The sequence below is a fragment of the Eleutherodactylus coqui genome, chromosome 7, assembly GCF_035609145.1.
Source record: "Eleutherodactylus coqui strain aEleCoq1 chromosome 7, aEleCoq1.hap1, whole genome shotgun sequence".
NCBI lineage: Eukaryota > Metazoa > Chordata > Amphibia > Anura > Eleutherodactylidae > Eleutherodactylus > Eleutherodactylus coqui.
In genome coordinates, this window is record NC_089843.1 from 68,201,686 (window position 1) to 68,222,468 (window position 20,783).

Here is a 20,783-nt window from a genome sequence, read left to right on the forward strand (position 1 = left end):
GGTTGTCAGGGAGACACAGCTGGTAGCGTCTCGGGAGCGCGCACGTCGGGCTACAGCAAGCGACGGGAAAAGAGCCGGCGGCCATCTTGGGGAAACTTTTTATAAGTTGCTGAAACGCTGGAACTGTAAGTAGAAACCGGCTAGAACAGTCATTTACATGGGTGATTAGTAATGTATGCTTAATAAGGGGGACTGGGCAAAAAAAAAAATTCACTGCTTCCTCGAGACAACCCCTTTAATCTTGCTTCCAGAGAATTAACTTGTATGACGTGAGCAAAGTATGAAAGCCATTGTTTAGTGATTTTGCTTTCTAGTGATACTTTTGGTTTGAGATTTTCTAGGATCACCCTATTTGTGACCATCTCTGTTCATGATATGCACAGCATACGCCGTCAGCACCACAGCTCTGAGGCCTCAATCCTTCTTCTGTCTACTTTCTTGAGTGTCCAGCTTTTGCATGTATATACGGTTATTGGGAAAATGATTGCACTGATTATTCGGATCTTTGTTGTAATGCTGATTTCTTTCCATATCTTTGCTATTCCTTGCATTGCCCTACAACCAAGGCTGATTGTTCATTTGATTTCAAGCCCCAAATCACAACTGTAGTCGATCTTGGATCTAAGGAAAGTGAAATCTTGGACTGATTCAATTTCTTCATTGTTGATTGTTATGCGTGGTACAATATTGCTGCTGTCAGCAGCTCTGTTTTTTTAATATTGAGATACAGTCCCATGTGTTCACTTTCTTCTTTGACTCTTCAAATTAGCTATTCAAGGTCCTTTTCATTTTCTGCAAGTAGAGTTGTGTAGTAAGCATATTGAAGATTGTTTATGTTTCTTCCACCAGTTTTCACTCCAATTGGGGATTCATCTAGATTGCATCGCCTTATGATCCCAGTCCCAAGCCCGGATAAATGGGGAGGGGTGGAGAAAGCAATGGCAAATACTCCACTACTGTCGAAATACTTTATGGACTAAAATGAGTAGTGATGAGCAATCTTTTGAAAAATCGGCTTCAGCCAAATCACCAAACTTTTTCAAACAGTTCAGTTCGTTCCAAATTAGTTTGAACCAAACTGGAAGTTCACCAATACACCTAATACGGGTGTGTAACATTGTCTAATAGCCATAAAAGCTCTGTATGACACTCTGAGACACTGCTATACAGCTATGTTCAGGACTAGTGATGACCAAACCAATAGAACCCTTTTTTGGGTGGAACTAAAAGCTTGGTTCTGTTTTTGCTGAACTGAAGTTTTGGCAAAGTTTGACTCAAAACAGGGTTTTGCTGGCTTGGTTCACGTAACGTTAAGAATTACCTGAACAATCAACCCCTCCTGATGACATGATGGGCACAGAGAGGAGCATACCATGAGACCCAGTATCTGAACCATGCCAGAAGTTGAAGTTTTGATACTAAATGTCCAAGTAAAAATTTTGTCTCCTTGAACAACCCCTTCAAACTATATAGCCTACTCAAAAGATTACTAAGATTTGTAAAAAAAAGGTCTCAACTATATGAAGATGGCGTAAAGCACAAATAATAAGTCACAGTAAGATGACCATTAACTACATGTAAAGCTATCCAAATGTTTTTATCATTAGAAAAGCCCCCCCAACATAACATAACATAATTTTGGTAGGTTATAAAGGAATATGACCGAAGACTACATAACATTTTTATAGACTGCTACTGTGGACATGCACAGGTCTGCATAGGAGTTGTAGACACAAAAGAATAGGATTTTTAAATTAAGATTGTGAACAGTATTCTTCATCTTAATTCATAATTGCAAAAGAGCAGAGAAATCTAGGTGTTTAATTGGTTTATTCCTCTAGCTCCTTATGCTGTTTTCTGCTAAATAACCCACTGTTTCTAAAATCAGGCTGCAGTTTTATTCTGCAATTCATATTTCCAGACACCAGGTTTTCTGGCTCATATTTTCCCATAATACATTACAGAAAATGTTTATCTTCATAGCCCTCTAAAGGTATTCAAAAATATTGCAAAACAGTTTTTTTTACAAAATAAAACGACTTGAAAACATTTGAACAGGTTTACTCTATTAAAAAGCTAGGTTCATCTTTGCACTCTTTTTTTTCTTTTAATTAATATGTTTTTGGAAATGAAGACTTTTTAAAATGGTTTTCATTAAAAACTTCTGATTGTTTGATTTCTATGCTTGTGTTGTTTTCTAAGGCACTGCAGACTGGGGTACTGAGGACTTAGCAAATGTCATAGTAATCTGACGGGTTGTTTCCCAGCTACTTCCCTAGCATGATCCCTGCTGTGAACATGCATTCACTGCCTTTCCATTGAGCTATTATAAAGGGCTTTACGACAGTGTTGGGTGATGGTCAAGTAAATTAGGGGGACAGAGAGCAGAAAAAGCTACTATTACAGAGGGCTGTAGTATAACATAGTAACATATTATGTTAGGCTGAATGGAGACAATGTCCATCTAGTTCAGCCTGTTTCCACCCCCTTGTTTATTCAGAGGAAGGCAAAAAAAACCCCAATGAGGCAGAAGCCAATTTAGCCCATTTGGGGGGAAAAAATCCTTCCCGACCCCATAATGGCAGTCAGAATAATCCCTGGATCAATGTTTTGAAAGATCCTACCTGACTCCAAGACACGGATCAATAACCACACTGGTTATTTAATGTCTATATCCTGTAATATCATAGCGCTCTAGATAGACGTCTAGTCCCCTCTTAAACTCCTCTATGGATTTTGCCATCACCACGTCCTCAGGCAGAGAGTTCCACAATCTCACTGCTCTGACAGTAAATAACCGCCTTTTATGCTGGTGATGAAACCTTCATTTCTTTAGACATAGATGATGCCCTCTTGTAACCGTCGCAGTCCTGGGTATAAATTGATCATTGGAGAGATTGAATTGTCCCCTTGTATTGTTACTTAATGTATTTATACATAGTTATTTGGTCACTCCTTAACCGTCTTTTTTCCAGGGTGAATAATCCCAATTTTGATCTCAGTTTGAGCAGGTTTCTATTCTCTTCTAGCATTTGTGCTGGATAGAATAGCATAGTCGATGATGCTATTTTGTCTAGTATAAATATTAGAGAGGAGCAGAAACCTGTTCAAACTGAGACTTAATTGGTCTCTATTTGACTAATAAAATGCTGTCGTTTTGTCCTGGGGTTCAGTCTAAACCTATTTTTGGGGATTCAGATGGAACCCTGTGATGTAGAGTAAAACATGTGAACAGAGCCTTACACAGCCATGGCAGAATGTTTGCTCCATAGATGGCTACCTCTGCTGAGTCCAGGAAACATATACACACTCAGCCAAGATACCATCAATGAGGAGAGGGAAATAAACTGCTCTCAGACCCCTTTAGTGATTTTCCGCAACGTCTGTTGTTGGGGCACTATTGGAGACCCCTATAACCATTAGATTATTGCCCAATCCCTTGTATATAGTAAATATATAGATAGCTTTACTTTTGTGCTTGTCACTTGCCTCTTTGGCAGAAAATTTTATAAAGACGTATTAACATTGGGTGCTAAGGGATTGTTCACATTAGGATTTTACCATCTATCAAGCAAATACATTTAATTTAAAAAAATATATATAAATATTAAAACATATTGATTAAACTATCCATTGACTTTATTTGGTGAAAGGTAGTTCAAAAGCGCATACCTTTGAGTACATTCCATCTTCTTTATGTTTTGTGTACGTTTTTGTGGGATACAAAAGCATAGAATAGGACTCTTTTTGGTCTCTCAAAAAAAATATGAAAACATCCTATTTTGACATTACAGTGGGTGTCTTGTTCACCCCAACCCTTGCTGCAAATACATATCTGCGCTGAATGTTAAAGTTGCATTTCCTTCCTTTTTAAGCTATCCAATAGAAGCTAGAACAATGGACTCACATCCTGGAGGAACCCCTATCTGTAACATAAAAAAAGGTGAGTTACTGCACCGTGAATGAACTTTTCAAATCTGTCAGTCTATAGTAAGACGTTTAAGCGCAGCTTCTTTAAAATACATTGGGTAAATAGTTCCAATCCAATTAGAGTATATTTGCATTTATTTCACAGTTCTCCTGGGGCTTGTATAGGTTTTAACTGCGTAACTCGCATGCTAAAAATCGAGCTTAAAAAATAAGTAAGCAAGTAAATATGAAAATTAGGATTGGAAACCATTGCAAATGCCTAGACATTTAAAAAATTATGGAATATGTTAGTACGTTATAAATAATGAAAAAAAATATTTGTTTATGATTAGAGATGAGCGAACGTACTCTTTTTGGGTGTTTTTGCACTCAAGCACCGCTTTTTCCGAGTAACTAACTACTCAGATGAAAAGATTCAGGGGGCGCCGGGGGTGAGCGGGGGGTTGCAGAGAGAGAGCTCCCCCCTGTTCCCCACTGCTACCCCCCGCTCCACCACGCCGCCCCCGGCGCCCCCCGAATATTTTCGTCCGAGTAGTCAGTTACTCGGAAAAAGCGGTGCTCGAGTGCAAAAACACCCGAAACGAGTGCGTTCGCTCATCTCTATTTATGATACCAAAATAGAAAAGCAGGATACTAATTGAACTAATACACGTAGAGGACCTTTTGCTTTAGCAATAATAATAAGTGTATGACTCAACTGCTTAAAAAGGTATTCTCATTTTAGACACGTATTGCATGTTCTGTGAATATGCCAAAAATGTGTAATAGATGCGGGTCACACCTCTGGCACCTTCATCTTCGTCCAGAACAGGGGTCCCCAGAATCCTGTCTTGACTATTGAAGTGACCGTTGGTATAATAGAGGTTTCTGGGATTACCAAAACAGCTGAACTGGCTCCGCTGATTTCATACCTGCGATATAAGTGAATCAGAGTTATGGAAACAGCATAGCATAGCCAAGTTGCTGTGTCCGTAATCTTGGTCACCTCTGTTTTACCAATGACCATTTCAGCAGTCAAGACAGGGGTTGGAAGATCCCAGTTCTGGAGACAGATGTGGATTCAAGTGGTGGGACCACCAGGATATGCCATAAATGTCAGAGATGAGAATATCCCTTTAAGGAAACGTTAAAGGGGTTGTCCCGCGCCGAAACGGGTTTTTTTTTTTTTCAACCCCCCCCCCCCGTTCGGCGCGAGACAACCCCGACGTACAGAAAGCTTACCGGAGCGCTTACCTTAACCCCCGCGCTCCGGTGACTTCTATACTTACCTGTGAAGATGGCCGCCGGAATCCTCTTCTTCCGTGGACCGCAGCTCTTCTGTGCGGTCCATTGCCGATTCCAGCCTCCTGATTGGCTGGAATCGGCACGTGACGGGGCGGAGCTACACGGAGTCGGCATCCTGCACGAAAGGCTCCATAGAAGAAAGCAGAAGACCCGGACTGCGCAAGCGCGGCTAATTTGGCCATCGGAGGGCGAAAATTAGTCGGCACCATGGAGACGAGGACGCCAGCAACGGAGCAGGTAAGTATAAAACTTTTTATAACTTCTGTATGGCTCATAATTAATGCACAATGAACATTACAAAGTGCATTAATATGGCCATACAGAAGTGTATAGACCCACTTGCTGCCGCGGGACAACCCCTTTAACTGCAGGAAAATGAGACACTGTGCTATATTAATTCCCTGAATACTAACAATGCTAATAAAATACAGAGCTGCAGAGTGGAATAAAGCCATCACAATGAAGACACAAAATAGAGAGTGTCCAGCTTGCAAAAGATAATGCCTTTAGTGAGGAAGAGACAGAATGACAAGTAGAAAAAGACTTGGGAAATAAAGCAAGAGATTCACATTCAAGCCTTAGTGAACACAAGTCGTAAGTTCCACTGTCTTGTTTTTGAGTCCAAGTGGTTGTAGTTTCCAAGCATGACAATCTATGAAGTGTCCGGTTATCCATTCAGGGACTTTACTTGACTTTTACTGTGAAGATTTAGAAAACTATGTTCAAAGATACTTGATATGGAGCAAGACAAAATGACCAACAAATCTCAGCCAGAATATGGCAATGGTCAGGAACAATGAAATTCTTTCATGCCTGCTTGACTTATGGAAGTTTCCAGGAGAGCAAGCATTGGCTCCCCTGTTGGAAAAGAAATGATAAATCATTAGTCTATTGCCTGAAGTCAAAGTATAAAAAGGAGCAACTGTATATCCAATTATACCATTTAGCAGAGTATCAGTTAAATGAATGCTATTTTTAATAGGGCTGCAAGGGTGCAACTATCATTGTACAGAGATTGTAGTTCCAAGTAAGCACCAATGTCGGATTGAGCCTTCTATAAAAGGATGGACAGCAAAACTTCAAATGGCTATAGAGCATTGTTCCCCAACTCCAGTCCTCATGGACCGCCAACAGGTCATGTTTTCGGGATTTCCTCAGTATTGCACAGGTGATGTAATTATTGTCGGTACCTCAGACATTGCCACAGGCGTTTTTGCCATAAGATATCCTGAAAACATGACCTGTGGGGAGTCACTGAGGACTGGAGTTGGGGACCCCTGCTATAGAGGATCTGGTGCATTTTACATTGGGGTATAGGAGCATCAAGCTACCCTGCTATAGGGTACAGATAATTGCCGCAGCTCATTGGCCGCTTCTGACTGGGACCCAGGTTACCTCACAATATTAAACCTGGCCAATGTGATTCACACTCTGGCACATGCTCAGTGCTATTCCAGCATTTGATGCCAACATGAGCACTTCTCTGCTTGTGTGGATGGATTGGTTGACTGGGAGGTGTGTGCCTATGCTGGCCAATCAGTGCTTGTCTGTACACATTTATTCCGGCTCCTACTCATTGAGGATGCCAATTATACTTCTAGTATGAAAGTGTTTCTGGTCTAGTCAGTAATTCCTGTCCTGTTCCACTGCTAGGAAAGTCTGTTTTGTGTTAAAGATTTAGGGTATTTAACATTTGTCTTCTGACTATCAGTTATTTCTGCATTGGTATTCCATCTGGTTCAATGCATCCTTGTTTACATCTATATTGTATATATTATTATTCATTATCCCTGTTTTCCAATTATGGAAAGTCAGGGTCACCCAGGATTGTGACATAGGGTTGCCCTCATCGGGGGGAGTGCTCTACGTATAGGTAGGGTTTTCCTTATTTGAGTGGTCAACCTCCCTTAATCCCTGTATTTATATTTCTTTATGTGTCATTTTGTAACCTCCACGTTAGAACTTTGTGCCTGTTTAGGATAACTAATTACGTCAGATCCGGACGAGGTATTTTGCGTTCAGTTTAGACATAATAATAGCATACTATTTTACAGTAGATTAGTGTGGTCACATTGCATGCTGTACTAAATTAGAGTCTGTAAATATTCAGCAATATTAAATGTATCACGACTTTATTTAATTAATGCAGAACAATCTGGAGATGAAAACATTCCTCCTATCTCACCATACGAAGAAACATTCTTTTTCAGACATTCCGAGAACACAAAGGTACGTGATATCTTATACGTGAATGCAAATGAGCTACAATAATAGAATCCTCACAAACAATACATTTTTTGCTATATAAAATATGATTACGCACTAATGCATGTAATTAACATTTCTACAGATTGTTTGGAGGTAGATTATAAAAAAGGAAAAGTAACAAAACAAATCAAGTCATTCAATAAAATATTCAATTACATGACAAAGGTAATTTATATTAATTATAGTTTTTATTTCAAGTGAAAATCTGGGAAAATAATGAAAATATACTTCCTGTTCCTTAAAGGGGTGGTGCTGGGTTAACAAAATTGTGCCTCCATTGTCCCTAGGGTTGTGCGTGGTATTGCAGCTCAGCTACATTGAAGTGAATAGGAGCTGAGCTGCAATACCACACTCAACTCATGGACAAGGGTGGTGCTGTGCTTGGAAGAAAGCAGCCATGTTTTTCTAACCCTAGACAACTGCTTTAAGACATCACTATCCTACGCTCTTAAAGTACAAAGAAGTAAGGAATTTTTTTTGGCTTGTTTCCTTGATATCTTGACAGTTGTGAGACCTACAGATTCCTGTCCTAAGGCACCCTGTCCTCTATAAACATAAATACTTTCTTCTACATCTTTTAGTATCTAGTAAATGTACTGTATCGGATATACAGAAGTATGGAAGCAGCCATATAAAATGATAGCAGTTTGGTTGACGGTGATCCTATTTTGTATAAAAGCTGTGGGGCAGGGGGGAAATCTGTTAGGCCATATCACCAAAATGATGGCTATCTTGGATTTTTCCAATTGGGATGTAGGTGTGTGATATATGAAACTGGCAGATAGTTTCACCCAAAAATGGTATGCTTCTTATTAATATAACTTTATTCATTCCCATGTTAACACAGTATTTTATCTTCATTATTGGAATTATGAATGATGGCGTTATCTTAAGCCGAATGTTTTGAGATTATCCTTATGTCAGGTGACTGCAGCACATGTGTCATTGAAGCAAATTTCAATCAACGCCATTTAACCATACTTCCCATTACCCACAGTGCAGTGGCCAAACTTCGGGTTTGAAGCCTGGTGGGCGCTTCATTCATCTGGCATAAGGCATAAGGACGATCTCAGTACATTCTGATTGAGATAACACCGTCATTCACATTGCCTGCAATGAAGAAAAAACACTGACATGAGAATGACTACAGTTATGTTACGATGAAGCACACCATTGTTTTTCTGGTGAAATTATCTGCTGGTTTGACATATCACAACATATCTTCCCCCTAGAAAAAAAATTGAATTGAATCCAAGATAACAACATTCAAGATGGCTGTCATTTTGGTAACATGACCTAAGAGGTTTCCTGCTTACCCCGCAGCTTGTATGCAAGATTGGATTACCATCTACCAAAAATTTTCATTCTACATGGGTGTTTCCATACTTTTTAGAAACCCTGTATATTGACAACTGAAACAGAATGTGTCAATAAAATTAACAATACCTTAAAGGGGTTGTGCTAAGATTGAAAAGTATCCCCTATCCACAGCATGGGGATAACATTCTAATTGGTGGGTGTCCAATTGCGAGGATGGGGTCCTTAGGGTTCCAAAATAAATGGAGCAGTGGTCACATGTGCATGCTACTGCTCTATTCATTTCAGTGAGATCGCTGGAAATCACTGAGTGCTTGGACTCTGGTATCTCCGGCATTCCCATTGAAATGAATAAAGTGGCAGTGCACATGTACGACCACTGCTCCAATCTTAACGTAATCTACGAAAACCCAGCAATTCAGAATTGCTGGAACCGCCTTCATGTAAATAATACGTTATGTTGTTACATTAAAAATTATGCAACTTTCTGTTATACTTTGCAACAATTTCTCGCCATTTGTAATATCTCTATTTTTTGTTGAAGTTCACTAAAAGAAATGTTATTTTTATCATAGATATTGACGGAAATTATGCAGTAACTTTTATATTTCAAATATTTTCTAGGAAGCTCCTGGTGATGCGTTTTCATTTTCTAGTAATGGTGAACTGAGTGAAAGGATGGGAGCCAATACAAGGTAGAAAACAAAGTTGTCTGCTTGACAATGTCTTTTGTTTAGTGATCAGCTTATCTAAAGGCCCATTTACACACAAAGATGATCTTTCAAATGATTGAAAAATTGAAAGCTTTAGCGATCTTTTTGGATAAAGTCTTAATAGACACTGATGCCCATTAACACTTTATCATCTTCATTTGCATGTAAATGGGCCTCCAGGAGATGTTTACAGAGCCCAGTCTGTGATTAATCTCACGCACAGCTGTGCAGACAACTGCATTGTTCTCATCTTGGGTGCTGGCAGAATACAATGTTAACTGTCCCCATGGAGATAACAGCCTACAGCCTACTGACAAATAAAGCAAACTGCTTTATCTCCACTAGCTGAACCATTGATTTTAACTTCACCTTAAAATCCTTATTCAAACGAAAAGTGCCCGATTCCCGCGTTTACATGTAATGATTATCGGTCGCTTGAACGAATTTTGAGTGATCCTTGTGTGCAAATGGGCCTTAACTTGTATGAGGGGTCGTGTAAAAATGATTGACAACACCTTGCTACATTTTCAGTATGGCAAAGTCTGAGAAAATGTGGTATATAATACAAAAATAGAGGTTATGAGTGTTATTTATAGTATTTTTCAAACTTCTTCTGCCAACTGGAAGATGTCAGCACCTGTCAAACAATGCCATCTGACTAAATGCTACCCTACAACATAATGATCTCTCAGCATAAAAAGATTTCTTTAATGAAAATTGAAGTTATTCATGGTAATACACACAAGTGTCACTAAGGTCTTTGGTGAACAGGTCATACCTGAATCTTGGTGAGATGGGCAGCATGGACATGAAAGTATTGAAAGCAGATGGGTTTCACACATCCTTTTCGAAGGTTCAAGCTTGGCAGAAAGGAAGTGTTTGTGTCCCATCTGACTCAATATGAAAGAGAAGGACTATCTTTTTTTAAGACTAATTATCACAATTGTTGGAATTTGGGCATGGAGTTATGAGTTGAAATGGCATAAGCTACCTGAATTTTCACAAAAGACGTCTGCTCACATTAAGAGAACATTATGTTATGGGGCAATAGTTGTTGAGATAGCATTGTTTGGCAGATGCTGACACCTTCTGGTTGGTGGCACGAGTATGAGTGATACTATATATAACATTCATAACCATATGTTGTTTTTTTAAACAGTAAACAACACATTTCTGAGGAGAGTTCAGAAGAGTCAATATATTCAACGTTGGAGGATACCAATAGGCCAATAACAATATCATCCACGGAGGACACACAAAGACGATCATTCCAAGATGCCACATTACAAAATGATGACGTCAATCAACAGAAAGCAGAATCACCAACTCAAAATCAGAATTCATCTAAAGAAGAATTCTCGATCACTCCATATGCATGCTTCTATGAGCCTTATGATACTTTGAATAAAGCTGACTGGTTAGACAAGCTATCCCCACACCGGTGAGTTTTTAATTTTTTTATTTTTTTTTGAGGCAGTTGGAATTTTTAAGATGCTTGGAAATCTAAGATCACCAAGACAAGAGCATAGCTAAAGGGGTGCAGATATAGCAGTTGCATCCTGGCTCCAGTGTATAGTGGGGGGCAGAAGCCCCTATACCACAGAAGAACACACCAGCATTATAAACATTTTTTTGTGGATCGGGGACCAGTTTCAGATTGTGCATTGAAGCACAATTAGGAGGTGTTGAATGTGTGAGGGCACGCACACAAGGTGACCAGATTAAGGACACCTTTGACAGACTATCAGTAGAGATAATCGTCCGATTATCCAACAAGCACCTCCAACTGTTTTGCTGTCCCCCATCTATAGAGAGGTGGCACCTATGTTACAGGCCCTCCATTGCCTCTATTTGCAGTGATGTCATGAATGACAAAACTAGACTGCTATAGAGTGGAACTGAGTTGTCTTCAGTGACAAATCCAGATTTAGTTTGGGCACAGACAACAGCCACGTTCATATCTGCAGACCTAGGGGTGAGTGCCTCAATCCTGCCTTTGCTGTGGAGCGGCACACTATCCCCACTGCTGAAGTGATTTTCTGGGTGGCCATTGCATACGACAGTTGGTAGTATGAGGGACAATGACAGCTCAAAGATGCATTCAGGACATCCTATAGCCAAGAGGCAGGGCTACCAAGAGGCATTTTCCAGCAGGATAATGCTTGGCCGCACATCACAAGAGTGTCACAGGAATTTCTCCACAACATCGTCACACTTCCGTGGCCTGCCTGGTCACCAGATTCATCACCAGTGGAACATATATGGGACTATCTGAGATGTCAGTTTTGACAGCCTATGAGTTTACACAATCTAGAGGTTCAATTACAGAAAATGTGGAGAAATATGCTGCAGGAAACCATAAAGAAACTGTATGCCTCCATGCCTGTCCATATCACATCTTACATCCAAGCTAGATGTAAGATGTGATATACAGAACAGGGTACTAGAACCTCCATGCCTGCACATATAACATCTTACATTCAAGCAAGGGGTGGCCCAACAGGGTACTAGAGCCTCCATGCCCATCCATATCACATCTTGTATCCAAGCTAGAGGCGGTACAACAGGGTACTAGAGCCTCCATACCCATCCATATCACATCTTGTATCCAAGCTAGAGGTGGTACAACAGGGTACTAGAGCCTCCATGCCTGTCCGTATCACACCTTAAATCCAAGCTAGAGGTGGTACAGCAGGGTACTAGAGCCTCCATGCCCACCCGTATCACATCTTGTATCCAAGCTAGAGGCGGGCCATCAGGGTACTAGAGCCTAAATACCCATCCGTATCACATCTTGTATGCAAGCTAGAGGTGGTACAACAGGGAACTAGAGCCTCCATACCTGTCCATATCACACCTTGTATCCAAGCTAGAGGTGGTACAACAGGGTACTAGAGCCTCCATGCCTGCCCGTATCACATCTTGTATCCAAGCTAGAGGTGGTACAACAGGGTACTAGAGCCTCCCTACAAGTGTTCAGTTTTACGCAATAAATTCTCTGTTTGCTCTGATACTGTAATCACTCACTTACATCAACATTACAATCAGGCATAGAAAGTTTCATTAGATTCTGACAAATCCTTCTACGTGATACATTTTTTGACAAGGAGTATATTCAAATGCCTTAGCGTGTTACATGCTCATCTAACCACAAAGTGGCAGAATTTTAGTTACAAGCATACAAGACACGCTAAGGCCTTCTACTATATAGATAGTTATTAGAGATGAGCGAACACCAAAATGTTCGGGTGTTCGTTATTCGGAACGAACTTCCCGCGATGTTCGAGGGTTCGTTTCGAACAACGAACCCCATTGAAGTCAATGGGCGACCAGAACATTTTTGTATTTCGCCGATGCTCGCTAAGGTTTTCATGTGTGAAAATCTGGGCAATTCAAGAAAGTGATGGGAACAACACAGCAACGGATAGGGCAGGCGAGGGGCTACATGTTGGGCTGCATCTCAAGTTCACAGGTCCCACTATTAAGCCACAATACCGGCAAGAGTGGGCCCCCCCCCCTCCCAACAACTTTTACTTCTGAAAAGCCCTCATTAGCATGGCATACCTTTGCTAAGCACCACACTAGCTACAACAAAGCACAATCACTGCCTGGATGACACTCCACTGCCACTTCTCCTGGGTTACATGCTGCCCAACCGCCCCCCCTCCCCCCCACAGCGCACACCAAAGTGTCCCTGCGCAGCCTTCAGCTGCCCTCATGCCACGCCACACTCATGTCTATTTAGAAGTGCGTCTGCCATGAGGAGGAACCGCAGGCACACACTGCAGAGGGTTGGCACGGCTAGGCAGCGACCCTCTTTAATAGGGGCGGGGCGATAGCCCACAATGCTGTACAGAAGCAATGAGAAATAGAATCCTGTGCCACCGCCATCAGGAGCTGCACACGTGGGCATAGCAATGGGGAACCTATGTGCCACACACTATTCATTCTGTCAAGGTGTCTGCATGCCCCAGTCAGACTGGTAATATGCACCTTAACAGTAACCGCGTTGGTGGTAATGTGGCGGTGACTGCGGACCTAGTAGCACGGTTGTATTTTGTTGGTTTTCGGAATGTGGCCAGGATTAAGTGGGCCGTGGCGGGGGGATGGTGTGGGGGCTCTCTTGTTGTGTCGGTAAAGGTGAAATTCTTGGACTGCCACCAGACGAACCAATGCAAAGGCATTTGCCAACAATGTTTTCCCTGTTGGAGGAGGAGGGGGATGTTTTTGAGGCACTACGTGTCCTCTCCACGTGTCCGTGGTTATATGCACCTTAACAGTAACCGCGTTGGTGGTAATGTGGTGGTGACTGCGGACCTAGTAGCACGGTTGTATTTTGTTGGTTTTCGGAATGCGGCCAGGATTAAGTGGGCCGTGGCGGGGGGATGGTGTGGGGGCTCTCTTGTTGTGTCGGTAAAGGTGAAATTCTTGGACTGCCACCAGACGAACCAATGCAAAGGCATTTGCCAACAATGTTTTCCCTGTTGGAGGAGGAGGGGGATGTTTTTGAGGCACTACGTGTCCTCTCCACGTGTCCGTGGTTATATGCACCTTAACAGTAACCGCGTTGGTGGTAATGTGGTGGTGACTGCGGACCTAGTAGCACGGTTGTATTTTGTTGGTTTTCGGAATGTGGCCAGGATTAAGTGGGCCGTGGCGGGGGGATGGTGTGGGGGCTCTCTTGTTGTGTCGGTAAAGGTGAAATTCTTGGACTGCCACCAGACGAACCAATGCAAAGGCATTTGCCAACAATGTTTTCCCTGTTGGAAGAGGAGGGGGATGTTTTTGAGGCACTACGTGTCCTCTCCACGTGTCCGTTCCATGTCAGCAATAGTAGCACTCAAGACAGGCCCCAGTAACAATTCTGAAGCAGCAGTATAGCGGGAGCGCAGTCTTCGTTCCATGTAAGCAATAGTAGCACTCAGGACAGGCCCCATTAACAATTCTGAAGCAGCAGTATAGCGGGACTGCAGTCTTCGTTCCATGTCAGCAATAGTAGCACTCAAGACAGGCCCCAGTAACAATTCTGAAGCAGCAGTATAGCGGGAGCGCAGTCTTCGTTCCATGTCAGCAATAGTAGCACTCAAGACAGGCCCCAGTAACAATTCTGAAGCAGCAGTATAGCGGGAGCGCAGTCTTCGTTCCATGTAAGCAATAGTAGCACTCAGGACAGGCCCCATTAACAATTCTGAAGCAGCAGTATAGCGGGAGCGCAGTCTTCGTTCCATGTCAGCAATAGTAGCACTCAAGACAGGCCCCAGTAACAATTCTGAAGCAGCAGTATAGCGGGAGCGCAGTCTTCGTTCCATGTCAGCAATAGTAGCACTCAAGACAGGCCCCAGTAACAATTCTGAAGCAGCAGTATAGCGGGAGCGCAGTCTTCGTTCCATGTAAGCAATAGTAGCACTCAGGACAGGCCCCATTAACAATTCTGAAGCAGCAGTATAGCGGGAGCGCAGTCTTCGTTCCATGTCAGCAATAGTAGCACTCAAGACAGGCCCCAGTAACAATTCTGAAGCAGCAGTATAGTGGGAGCGCAGTCTTAGTTCCATTTCAGTAGCCTTAGTATAGCCAAGGCACAAGTTACATTTATGTAGCTAAAGTGTAGGCCAACCCCACACACCTTTCTGTACCATGAGTGCAGGCGAAGAACATAGAAATTACTATGATTACACTGTAGGTGAGGGCCCCAAAAAATTGGTGTACCAACAGTACTAATGTACCTCAGTAAAAATTGGCCATGCCCAACCAAGATGGCAGGTGAATCGCTTTGGTTAATGTGGCTTAAGTTGTAACTAGGCCTGGAGGCAGCCCAGTGTAACGAAAAATTGGTTCAAGTTAAAGTTCCAATGCTTTTAAGCGCATTGAAACTTATAAAAATTGTTCAGAAAAATTATTTGAGTGAGCCTTGTGGCCCTAAGAAAAATTGCCCGTTCAGCGTGATTACGTGAGGTTTCAGGAGGAGGAGCAGGAGGAGGAGGAGGAATATTAGACACAGATTGATGAAGCAGAAATGTCCCCGTTTTGGATGGTGAGAGAGAACGTAGCTTCCATCCGCGGGTGCAGCCTACGTATTGCTTACGTATCGCTGCTGTCCGCTGGTGGAGAACAGAAGTCTGGGGAAATCCAGCCTTTGTTCATCTTGATGAGTGTTAGCCTGTCGGCACTGTCGGTTGACAAGCGGCTACGCTTATCTGTGATGATTCCCCCAGCCGCACTAAACACCCTTTCCGACAAGACGCTAGCCGCAGGACAAGCAAGCACCTCAAGGGCATACAGCGCTAGTTCAGGCCACGTGTCCAGCTTCGACACCCAGTAGTTGTAGGGGGCAGAGGCGTCACCAAGGATGGTCGTGCGATCCGCTACGTACTCCCTCACCATCCTTTTACAGTGCTCCCGCCGACTCAGCCGTGACTGGGGAGCGGTGACACAGTCTTGGTGGGGAGCCATAAAGCTGGCCAGGCCCTTAAAGACTGTTGCACTGCCTGGGATGTACATGCTGCTCGATCTACGCACATCCCCTGCTACCTTGCCCTCGGTACTGCGCCTTCTGCCACTAGCGCTGTCGGCTGGGAATTTTACCATCAGCTTGTCCGCAAGGGTCCTGTGGTATAGCAACACTCTCGAACCCCTTTCCTCTTCGGGAATCAGAGTGGGCAGGTTCTCCTTATAGCGTGGGTCGAGCAGTGTGTACACCCAGTAATCCGTCGTGGCCAGAATGCGTGCAACGCGAGGGTCACGAGAAAGGCATCCTAACATGAAGTCAGCCATGTGTGCCAGGGTACCAGTACGCAACACATGGCTGTCCTCACTAGGAAGATCACTTTCAGGATCCTCCTCCTCCTCCTCCTCCTCCTCCTCAGGCCATACACGCTGAAAGGATGACAGGCAATCAGCCGGTGTACCGTCAGCAGCGGCCCAAGCTGTCTCTTCCCCCTCCTCCTCATCCTCCTCATGCTCCTCCTCCTCCTCCTGTACGCGCTGAGAAATAGACAGGAGGGTGCCCTGACTATCCAGCGGCATACTGTCTTCCCCCGCCCCCGTTTCCGAGCGCAAAGCAGCTGCCTTTATGGTTTGCAGGGAATTTCTCAAGATGCATAGCAGAGGAATGGTGACGCTAATGATTGTAGCATCGCCGCTCACCACCTGGGTAGACTCCTCAAAATTACCAAGGACATGGCAGATGTCTGCCAACCAGGCCCACTCTTCTGAAAGGAATTGAGGAGGCTGACTCCCACTGCGCCGCCCATGTTGGAGTTGGTATTCGACTATAGCTCTCCGTTGTTCATAGAGCCTGGCCAACATGTGGAGCGTAGAGTTCCACCGCGTGGGCACGTCGCACAGCAGTCGGTGCACTGGCAGCTTAAAGTGATGTTGCAGGGTGCGCAGGGTGGCAGCGTCCGTGTGGGACTTGCGGAAATGTGCGCAGAGCCGGCGCGCCTTTACGAGCAGGTCTGACAAGCGTGGGTAGCTTTTCAGAAAGCGCTGAACCACCAAATTAAAGACGTGGGCCAGGCATGGCACGTGCGTGAGGCTGCCAAGCTGCAGAGCCGCCACCAGGTTACGGCCGTTGTCACACACGACCATGCCCGGTTGGAGGCTCAGCGGCGCAAGCCAACGGTCGGTCTGCTCTGTCAGACCCTGCAGCAGTTCGTGGGCCGTGTGCCTCTTATCGCCTAAGCTGAGTAGTTTCAGCACGGCCTGCTGACGCTTGCCCACCGCTGTGCTGCCACACCGCGCGACACCGACTGCTGGCGACATGCTGCTGCTAACACATCTTGATTGCGAGACAGAGGAGGAGGAGGAGGAGGAGGGTGCTTTAGTGGAGGAAGCATACACCTCCGCAGATACCAGCACCGAGCTGGGGCCCGCAATTCTGGGGGTGGGTAGGACGTGAGCGGTCCCAGGCTCTGACTCTGTCCCAGCCTCCACTAAATTCACCCAATGTGCCGTCAGGGAGATGTAGTGGCCCTGCCCGCCTGTGCTTGTCCACGTGTCCGTAGTTAAGTGGACCGTGGCAGTAACCGCGTTGGTGAGGGCGCGTACAATGTTGCGGGAGACGTGGTCGTGCAGGGCTGGGACGGCACATCGGGAAAAGTAGTGGCGACTGGGAACTGAGTAGCGCGGGGCCGCCGCCTCCATGATACTTTTGAAGGACTCCGTTTCCACAACCCTATACGGCAGCATCTCAAGGCTGATGAATTTTGCGATGCGGACGGTTAACGTTTGAGCGTGCGGGTGCGTGGCGGCGTACTTGCGCTTGCGCTCCAACAGTTGCGCTAGCGACGGCTGGACTGTGCGGTGCGAGACATTGGTGGATGGGGCCGAGGACAGCGGAGGTGAGGGTGTGGGTGCAGGCCATGAGACGGTCGTGCCTGTGTCCTGAGAGGGGGGTTGCATCTCAGTGGCAGGTTGGGGCACAGGGGGAGAGGCAGCGGTGCAAACCGGAGGCGCTGAACGGCCTTCGTCCCACCTTGCGGGGTGCTTGGCCATCATATGTCTGCGCATGGTGGTGGTGGTGAGGCTGTTGGTGTTGGCTCCCCGGCTGAGCTTTGCGCGACAAAGGTTGCACACCACAGTTCGTCGGTCGTCAGGCGTCTCTGTGAAAAACTGCCAGACCTTAGAGCACCTCGGCCTCTGCAGGGTGGCATGGCGCGAGGGGGCGCTTTGGGAAACACTTGGTGGATTATTCGGTCTGGCCCTGCCTCTACCCCTGGCCACCGCACTGCCTCTTGCAACCTGCCCTGCTGATGCCCTTGACTCCCCCTCTGAAGACCTGTCCTCCTGAGTAAGCGTTGCACACCAGGTGGGGTCAGTCACCTCATCGTCCTGCTGCTCTTCCTCCGAATCCTCTGTGCGCTGCTCCCTCGGACTTACTGCCCTTACTACTACCTCACTGCAAGACAACTGTGTCTGATCGTCATCGTCCTCCTCACCCACAGAAAGTTGTTGAGACAGTTGGCGGAAGTCCCCAGCCTCATCCCCCGGACCACGGGAACTTTCGAATGGTTGGGCATCAGTGACTATAAACTCCTCTGGTGGGAGAGGAACCGCTGCTGCCCAATCTGAGCAGGGGCCCGAGAACAGTTCCTGGGAGTGTTCCCGCTCCTGAGCAGGTGTCATTGTAGTGGAGTGAGGAGGCTGGGAGGAAGGAGGAGCAGCAGACAGAGGATTCGGATTTGCAGCAGTGGACGGCGCAGAACTGCGTGTTGACGATAGGTTGCTCGAAGCACTTTCTGCCATCCAGGACAGGACCTGCTCACACTGCTCATTTTCTAATAACCGTCTCCCGCGTGGACCCATTAATTGGGCGATGAATGTGGGGGCGCCAGAAACGTGCCTCTCTCCTAATCGCGCAGCAGTCGGCTGCGACACACCGGGATCAGGAGCTCGGCCTGTGCCCACACCCTGACTTGGCCCTCCGCGTCCTCGGCCGCGTCCACGTCCTCTAGGCCTACCCCTACCCCTCAGCATGCTGTATTACCAGTGATTTGATTTCACAGGCAGGAAATAAATTGGCGCAAGACTGCAGGCCAAATATAATTTTTGCCCTTTTTGGAAAACGAAAGGCCCCACTGCCTCTAGTGAATGAATAATCTAAGTTTAATAACTGTGCTGTGTCCCTGCTAATGTGTCACAGAACGTGAGGGTAGCAGAGTTATTATAACTCTGGCAGAGCAGGTATTTTTTCCCCAATTAAGGAAAGCAAATGGCGAAGCCAGCAGTAAAGCGTAGCTGGGTGCGTCTGATTTAGCAATGTTTTTCACGCAGCTCACACGTGTCCACAGCCCTTAGGACGGACAGAGGCTGGACAAATAGATTTGTTTTCAGTTTTTTTCCACCAAAAGGCAGCACTGCGTATATTCTATGAACATGAGAAGTTTAATAACTGTGCTGTGTCCCTGCTTATGTGTCACAGAACGTGAGGGTAGCAGAGTTATTATAACTCTGGCAGAGCAGGTATTTTTTCCCCAATTAAGGAAAGCAAATGGCGAAGCCAGCAGTAAAGCGTAGCTGGGTGCGTCTGATTTAGCAATGTTGTTCACGCAGCTCACACGTGTCCACAGCCCTTAGGACGGACAGAGGCTGGACAAATAGATTTGTTTTCAGTTTTTTTTCCACCAAAAGGCAGCACTGCGTATATTCTATGAACATGAGAAGTTTAATAACTGTGCTGTTTTCCTGCTAATGTGTCACAGAACGTGAGGGTAGCAGAGTTATTAACTGTGGCAGAGCAGGTATTTTTTTTCCCAATTAGGGAAAGCAAATGGCGAAGCCAGGAGTAAAACGTAGCTGGGTGCGTATGATTTTTACAGGTTGCAGACGCAGCCGACACGTGTCCACCGGCGTTAGGACGGACAGAGGCAGGACAAATAGAATTATTTTCACTTGTTTTACAAGCAAAAGGCCGCACTGCGTATATTCTATGAATAATAACTGTGTTGTGGCCCTGCCTATACAATTCTTTCCCTGCAGTATCAATGGAGGGTGGAATGCTCTGCAGAGGTGATTTTGAGAAGCCAAAAAAAAATGCAGCACAGCTAACAGCAGCCTGGACAGTACTGCACACGGATAAATATGGCCCTAGAAAGGACCGTTGAGGTTCTTGAAGGCTACACTCACTCCTAACACTCTCCCTGCCTATGCAGCACTTCTGTCCCTAATGCCAGGTGCAACGCTCTGCAGAGCCGATTTTGAGGAAAAAAAAAATGGCACTGCTAACAGCAGCCAACACACAGCTATCAGTGGCCCTAATAAGGACCTTTGGGGGGCCTTGAAGCCTACACTAACTACCAATTCTTTCCCTACAGCAGCTCCGGTACAAACAGCACTGTCCCTCATCTAACTCACCAGGCATCTGAGCCGAACCGCGGGAGGGGCCGACTTTTATGTTCGGGTGACACCTGATCTTCCCAGCCACTCACAGCAGGGGGGTGGTATAGGGCTTGAACGTCACAGGGGGAAGTTGTAATGCCTTCCCTGTCTTTCAATTGGCCAAAAAAAGCGCACTAACGTCTCAGGGAAGGAAGTGAAAGTAACCAGAACACCGCATGGTGTTCGTTACGAATAACGAACATCCCGAACACCCTAATATTCGCACGAATATCAAGCTCGGAAGAACACGTTCGCTCATCTCTAATAGTTATATATTATTTAGATAATATGCGGAAATGCTATTTGCCTTTTAATTTTCCCCATTTTTAAGCTATTACACACTTTATGGCAGCATGCCTGGTGCAGCATACTGTATGGCATTATTATTTTAGCAGT

General features: G+C 45.0%; 1 protein-coding gene across 1 annotated transcript in view; it reads left to right on the forward strand.

Moving 5' to 3' along the window:
- The window catches only part of ARAP2 (ArfGAP with RhoGAP domain, ankyrin repeat and PH domain 2), a 260,994-nt gene that overhangs the window by 23,045 nt on the left and 217,166 nt on the right, over positions 1-20,783 (forward strand). The window contains 4 exon segments of the mRNA XM_066573206.1: positions 3,876-3,943; positions 7,364-7,443; positions 9,424-9,494; positions 10,672-10,953. Of these exon segments, the coding sequence (XP_066429303.1) occupies positions 3,876-3,943; positions 7,364-7,443; positions 9,424-9,494; positions 10,672-10,953 (501 nt within the window).